Source organism: Cynoglossus semilaevis, chromosome Z, assembly GCF_000523025.1.
Source record: "Cynoglossus semilaevis isolate Cse_v1.0 chromosome Z, Cse_v1.0, whole genome shotgun sequence".
NCBI classification, from domain to species: Eukaryota; Metazoa; Chordata; class Actinopteri; order Pleuronectiformes; family Cynoglossidae; genus Cynoglossus; species Cynoglossus semilaevis.
Window position 1 is genome coordinate 14,385,078 of NC_024328.1, and position 7,919 is coordinate 14,392,996.

At 42.2% G+C, this 7,919-nt stretch overlaps 1 protein-coding gene across 1 annotated transcript; it reads left to right on the forward strand.

The window, feature by feature from the left end:
• Nucleotides 1–5,140: 5,140 nt before the first annotated feature.
• LOC107990240 (general transcription factor II-I repeat domain-containing protein 2-like) lies at nt 5,141–6,376 on the forward strand. Its single transcript, XM_017042876.2, has one exon. It carries the CDS (start codon nt 5,141–5,143, stop codon nt 6,374–6,376), a length of 1,236 nt encoding a protein of 411 aa, XP_016898365.1.
• The last annotated feature ends 1,543 nt before the right edge of the window (nt 6,377–7,919 follow it).

Below are 7,919 nucleotides of genomic sequence, written 5' to 3' on the forward strand. Positions count from 1 at the left end.
GGATGTAACTAAGTGCGTTTAGAGTGTAAACCGGTCTGCAAAATTTTGCAAAATGCCATGAAATTAATGACAGATACTGTATATACCAGGGGTCACCAACGTGGGCACCTTGTAGCCCCCGAGTACTACCTAAGGTGCCCTAATAAAACTTGTCTAACAAGAGGGTCAAAAAGTTGTACTGTTACTGTGTTTTTGTTGATGGTCAAATGTGAGCAACGACAATAGTAAGAAGAATTTGTCCTATTGTTTGTACCATAACCTAACCATAACATAACTAACGAAGAGCAGGTGGTGGTAGTCGGTGGACGATTAAATTTACATTTAGATCATTTCACATTTGAAAATGCATTAGCGCAATTCCGAAGTGTTGTTTTTTTGTATCATTGTTGGTGTTTCCTTGTTCATTTTCATCTTTTTTTATGGAGAACATATTCAAACATCCAGATTTACAGGCCAGAAAATGACTCTTGCAAGATTTACTTATGCTTACTTATGCCAGCCTGCAGTTTGTCAGAACTTCTGCAGACTCAGAGGACTGTGGAATTTTCCAACTGGAGGCCCACCAGTTACTGGAAGACTGGCGAGAAAATTCCAGACCCACAGCACCAGCATGACAGGAGGGAGAAAGTCTCCAATGTGTGAGTGGTGTTTTTCCACGTGGACATCAGGTCAGGAAGGCAGTGCTTAGAAGACGGGAACCAACCAGGAAATCAGAAGTCACTCGTAGTCAGCAAGTCATGAGTTGGAGTTTTTTTTTTTTTCTGGTTGAGACTAGCTGTGAAAAATACTTCACGATTTAGCAACTTCCTGTGAACCCTCAGGCAGACGTCAGGGACCGGTCAGTCCAAATCCCCTGTTACTGGACCTGCCTGAAGCTCGAGGATTTCCGGAGCAGATGAGCGACAGTGACTAACGCAGTTCCTGAAACCGCGTTGACCCCCAACAGTCCAAGATTTCAAAATAAATGTCAGCGTAAAATATTTGTACAGTATATATTTGTTGAACTATTGAAGTATAGACACGACAAAAATGTCCGGCAAGAGCACTAAGCATTGCAAGCTTTGTTTTCAATCCAGAATAACTAAAGAAAAAAATAATCCTGCGATGTAGGCTGTGTAAACATTTTTCCTTCAACTGTGCCACGAAAGAAGCCAAAAGAATAACGAGGTGACAAAAGAACTTTCTGGAAACTGGTGTAAATTCAGAGTGTGGTGGTTGGAGTCTGACATGTCTTTTCCAAAAATGGACGACAAATCCCCCCAAGAAAACACGCCCAAAGAATCGGTTCCGTAGTGTAGCGGTTAGCACGCTCGCCTCGGCTGCGGAGAGCAGAAGAGCATATCTGCTGTTAACATACAAGTTTCCAATTATAGGATCAATATATTACTTTTTTTTTTTTTTAACGATGGAAATTTGCTCATTTTCAATTCATGGTTCCCATGTAAAATTGAATTTTAACATTGCAAACGTCGTACGTTTAGATATAAGACTTTCTGGATATATTTAAGGGTGATAGCAATGCAACCACAAAATGCTGTAGATCGGAAAACCATCGTAAACTGAGGACTTGCTGTACTAGGTGGTTAGGTATGAAACTAGCAAGAATTCCACTTAAGCATTTGGCATTTAATTCAATGCCTAATACAGTATACAACGGCCAAGCCAAGCCCTGCAGGTCAGCAGTGATACTGCACTTAGATGTACTAGAAAATTAAAATTTGAAGAAATCGTGTATGTGTTTTATAGTAAGTATAAGAAGCGGCTGATTTTTGATCACTACCAGAGTGATAAGAATTATGTTCCAAGGCTCTGCCGTGAGAACTGAATTTCCGCGAAGTAGTGACACCATATTTATGCGCAGTAAAATGACGACAAGGAAGGTGCCGATGACTTTTACTGCGCGGCCGATGATTGATTTTATGTCTCTCCAGAGGGTGGTGCCATTTCTTGGGGCACCTCTTCCACAGTTTCCGTTAAAAGTCCAAAAAGTATTTTATATGAATATTTCAAAAATCAACCAAAACATGCCTTACTATAGCCTTACCATCGTGAAAAAATCCATAAAAATAGAAAGTCCCCGAAATGCCTTAAAATAGTAGTAGCAGGAACCAGCTCTTTTTTTACGAGGCTGCAAAAACATTGCGATCGGCAGTTGCTTCCGCTGCTTCTTTTTCCAGTCGAAGAGTAGCTCGTGGGCAGCCGTGACGTCGTCGATTTTGTTGCAAAATTGGATCCAACCGTATCGTCGTCCCCATTCCTGTGACATCTCTCGCGGATCCAAATCCGCGATACGGTATATTTTATATATATACAGTTTTCAAAAACCTGCGAAAGATGAACCACGAAATAGCGAGGGACTACTGTATACTAGAATAGAATAGCCTTTATTGTCCTTGTACAGTGTACAACGAGATTTGAGCGCTACTCACTTGGTACAAAAAAAAAAAAAAGAGTAGAAGAAAACAATATATCAAACATATAACAAACATATCTTTGGTGTGATTAGTTATTGCACATAGTTGTTTCTTTATTGCACAGTAATCAATATGATCAGTGAAGTGTGAAACTGTGTGGACTATTTTAACTGGTTTTGTTACTATTGTTCACTGCTGAGATAGCTTTCGAGAAGAAGCTATCTCTGAGTCTGTTTGACCTGGTTTTGTGTGACCTGTACCGTCTGCCTGACGGTAACATGTCGAACAGAGAGTTACTGGGGTGGGACGGGTCCTTGATGATGTTGCTAGCTCTGCTGAGGTAGCGAGAGTTGGCGAGATGTCCTCCAGGCTGGGCAGAGAGCAGCCAGTGATCTTCTGGGCTGTGTTGATGACTCTCTGAAGTAAATGTAAAGAAAAGAAATTCTGAATTCTGAAACCTTTGGTCTTATTCTGTCTACTTTTGTGTTTAGTACAGGAGGAACTCTATTTGATGTGTTTAATCAGGTTTCCCTGTTATTTTTGGCAAACAGGTTAGAGTACAAGCCTTTGGCGTCCAATACCTCAAAGCAGCAGAGCCGAAACACCCATGGACACAAACTCCAGTCAACATGAACACACGCACACTCACACACACACACAGAGAAAGTGCTATTACATAACCTGAGGTGTGGCAACAAGTGTTTATAATGTGATTGTTCCCACGGGTACAAAACATATGAAAAAAAAAAAATCGGAGTCATATTAGGACACGCACAGACATACTCTCTCACTGTCATCCAGATCAGACATGACTTCATTCGCCGTCCTGCACTTTAGTCACTCCAGGAGTCGCTCATACAGAAATCTGTCACTCACTTCTCACAATCTGTAAACGGTTTGTTTCGGACGAAACTCTGAGCTCATCTACGTTTTCTTGGAAGAGTGAAGGAATCCTGTCGGTGAGAGACGCGAAACGTGAAACAACGATGCGTTAGGTTTGTCTGTGTGCAGTACAGTCAAATATGTCGGACTACATCTGAACCTTCAGGAATTTTCTTTGAAGAAATTAGTTTCCTAAATATAAATAAATATAAATAAAATACATTTGTAGTATATTTCCCAAATATGGAATCAATATTTGCTATATTTTGCAAGCATGTGACCAGGCAGGGATGCTAACCGCTACAGTATGGAACCAACAATCTAAAACAAGATTACATTTAGGAATTTTCTTTGAAGAAATTGACTTTCCTAAATATATATATATACACATATATGTATACATATATATATATATACATATATACATATATATACATATATACACATATATACACATATATATACACATATATATATATATATATATATATATGCACGTACTACACTAAGACCACAAGTCACTACTTATCTCTAATTTATGATTCGCCTGTACTCCACTGTGTACCGTGATTTTCTAAGGAGAAATGTTTGTCACGTGTTGACGTCAAACGGTGTTGCTTCAGCACGATCCCTTGATTACTGATCTGCTGTTACTTCAACTTTTGAATTTCTTCAGAATCAAATTCACCGATTCAGGACTGACTAAACAACTGAAAATCAATGCGACAAAGAAACATAAAGATCCGTAAATCTTTGGGCCTAAAGCGCTTAAAAGCCTTTAATTTTCTCAAAAATCGACAGTGCAGCCTTATGTATTACGTCTGGTTGTGCTAACTGAGCTCGAACCGGTTTTAAAAAGCCAAACTACCAAACTAAATATTAATTTTTTTTATTTCTCCTTTTTTTTATCAATACAGGCAAAACACCAACACGGTGACCGCCCAGAACAGAAATAGTGACAACCGCCTGACTCTGGAGGGGCGAACAACAGCGCCCTCCAGTGTCCAACTTAAGTCACTACCCTTTTCCACAAATCCCCGTCCCTATTGATCTGCGACGATCGTTGACTGTTTTGTTTCGCTTAATGCGCCTTATAATGCGGTGTGTGCGCCTTATGGTCCGAAAAATACGGTACCCTAAACTCTCTCCCTAATGTCAGGCAGGATAGGCTCCAGCTCATCCCATGATCCTTAGCAGGGATAAACAGTAGAAGGTGAATGTCTCTGTCTACCGAGGGCTGCACAGGAAGTTCATAACATCAATTTTGTCATCACGGCACTATACACGCAGCCTCTAGAGCAGGGGTCTCAGACTCGCGGCCCGGGGACCAAGTGTGGCCCGCAGTACAATATTTTGTGGCCCGCACCTTAATATGAAAGTATAATATTAGTGTGGCCCGCGGAGAAACTGGACCTCCGAAGAGCCAATCAGCAAGCTCCCGCGCGCCGTCCCTTGTCGGGGATAGGCTAAGCTACACCAGCTTCGTGCACTTCACGCTTGTAACAACAGCACGGCGTGTAATGAACAGCCAGACAGCAGTCGCCTTTGCGCTTGCCATCTATCGTACTTTCTACCACAAATGTCATGATCAAGTGCAAAAAGAACGGCGACTGTTACCGGGCTGTTTATCGTGTACTCTGCTGTTACAGATAGAAGCGTGTGACATTCCCCGACCAGCGCCTCTCCCCCTCCGTCACAAAGCGGAAATGACGTTATGCGTTAAGACATTCTCTGTGCGCAATTAGCCAGCTAAACACTTGTTTGCCGTGAACGTGAAACAAGAGCGTTACTAAGCGGAATCAATTAGAATCTAATTTTCAATTAGATTTTGTCCTACCCTAGTCATGTCTTCATCAAAGCCTGCAGTGAAGAGAAGGGTTGGTGACGAGCACAGACAATTTCAAGAAAAGTGGGAGACGCAGTATTTCTTTCTTGAGCACAGGGGCATCCCCACATGTCTTATTTGCACAGAGAAACTTGCAGTGCACAAAGAATACAATGTTAAACGCCATTATTCAACTAAACATGCTGAGGAATGTGCAAAATACCAGGGGGATAAGAGAGCCAAGCGGATTGCCAGTCTTAAAGCATGTCTACTGAAGCAACAAGATTTCTTCAAGAAAGCAACCAAAGAGAATATTGCAGCAGTAGAAGCTAGCTACATGGTTAGTGAGATGATTGCTAAGGCAGGGAAACCATTCACAGAAGGCGAGTTTGTTAAAAAATGCATATTACAGGCTGCAAGTATTATCTGTCCGGAAAAGAAAAGTCAGTTTAGCAACATGAGCCTTTCTGCCAACACTGTGGCAGAGCGCATTTCTGACCTGTCAAGTGACATTTATCAACAACTGTGTGAGAAAGCAAAATGTTTTGATGCATACTCAGTCGCTCTTGACGAGAGCACAGACATAACAGACACTGCTCAGCTCACAATTTATCTCCGTGGTGTTGATAGCAATTTTGAAGTGACGGAGGAGCTGCTCACAGTAATTCCAATGCATGGCCGGACCACCGCTAATGAGATATCTCGTCATCTATGTGATGCCATTGAGAATGCCGGTTTGCCATGGAAGAGGTTTGTTGGAATAACAACTGACGGAGCGCCATCAATGACAGGGAGGAAAAATGGACTGGTGGCACTGGTGGTTCAAAGGAAACTGGAAGAGGAGGGTGTAGAGGAGGCCATTGCTCTGCACTGCATTATCCATCAGCAGGCTCTTTGCAGCAAATGCCTGAGGTGTGATAATGTGATGTCTGTTGTTGTAAATTGCGTCAACCAAATCAGATCCAGGGGCTTAAAGCACAGGAGGTTCCGTGCTTTTTTAGAGGAAATGGAGTCAGAATATGAAGATGTGCTCTATTTCACCGAGGTACGTTGGCTCAGTAGGGGAAATGTCTTGAAAAGATTTTTTGAGTTGAGAGAAGAAGTGAAAGCCTTCATGGAGAAGGATGGGAAGGCTGTTCCTGAGTTAAGTGATCACAAATGGCTCATGGACTTAGCTTTTCTTGTTGACATCACACATGAGCTGAATATACTGAACACAAAGTTACACTCATCTGCGCTGCCTATGACAACGTGAGAGCATTCTCCACAAAACTTGTGTTATGGAAAGCCCAGCTCTCTCAGACAAACCTTTGCCATTTCCCAGCATGCAAGACACTTGTGGATGCAGGCACACCATTCAGTGGTGAGAAATATGTTGATGATATTTTGAAGCTACAGAAGGAATTTGATCACAGATTTGAAGACTTCAAGACGCACAGAGCCACTTTTCAAATTTTTGCAGACCTCTTTACCTTTGATGTGCAAGATGCCCCTCCTGTGCTTCAAATGGAGCTCATTGACCTGCAATGCAACTCTGACCTCAAAGCCAAGTTCAGGGAGATAAGTGGAAAAGCAGACAAGCATGGGCAATTTTTGAGAGAATTGCCCCCCAACTTCCCTGAGCTTTTCCGAATGTTGAAGCGGACCAGGTGCCTTTTTGGCAGCACATATTTGTGTGAAAAGTTCTTCTCCACCTTGAACTTCAATAAGTCCAAGTACAGATCTAGACTTACTGATGATCATCTTCAAGCCATACTGAGGGTCTCAACTGCTTCCTCTCTCAAGCCAAATGTAGTTCAGATTTGTGAAAAGAAGCGCTGTCAAGTCCCTGGCAGCAAGGAGTAGGCAAGAGCAGCCATGTTCAGAAGAACCGTTCATGAGTTTCACTCAATGTTCCATTCATGTTCAAAACATTTCATGTTCAGAAGAAATCATTAAAGCTGTTAACTGTTAACATTTGAGGACTTTTTTTTTTTACTTTATTGTTGAATCCCTTATGCGGCCCACCCTCGCCCAGACTCTGCCTCCAGCGGCCCCCAGGTAAATTGAGTTTGAGACCCCTGCTCTAGAGGCACATGCAGGTTCCACGCAGACTCAGCGTGAACCAATAGAAGACACCCACGGAGAACAACTTGTTCTGTTTTTAGTACACGCACTGTATTTTCTTTCCTATTATCTCAGGCGACAATTTACAACGTCACTCAGTCTGCAATAATCAGCAGCGCTGCCCCCTGTAGGTCCAGAACAGTTGATAATACACTTTGAATGACAGTGAATCCAATTTAAGCCCCGGTGTGGTCAGCAGTTTTACCGATACAGCGCCACATACCGCGACACGTACAGACACATACTGACTGTCATAATCCCCCGTGTATTTTTTCTCGCCGACAGCCTCAGACTTGCGAGTTTGGGTTCAACTTCTGTCTCGTTTGAGTCATCAGCTCTTCCTCAGTAAGCAAAGAAAGAAAGTAATGGTTCACAACATTCCAACATTGTCAACCATACCGAAACAACCCACAAAGCAAGATAACTTGGAAATAACATCAATATCGCGGGTTTGAACGCAACTCCGTAGGATCACGGACGAGGTACTGTAAGTAGTGGTCAAAAGGTCATCAAAAAAAAAGCAAGTCAACCCCCGGATAATTGACTAAAGGGTTAAAAAAACAAATAAACAAACAGTAAAAAGCCCTAGGTAATGTTTCAAAATTCCTCCAAGAAACATTTCACAGGGACAAAAAAAAATCGTCCTCCTCTATCCCACTCCCAGATACACGTGGGAATGTTTCAGAAAGGCT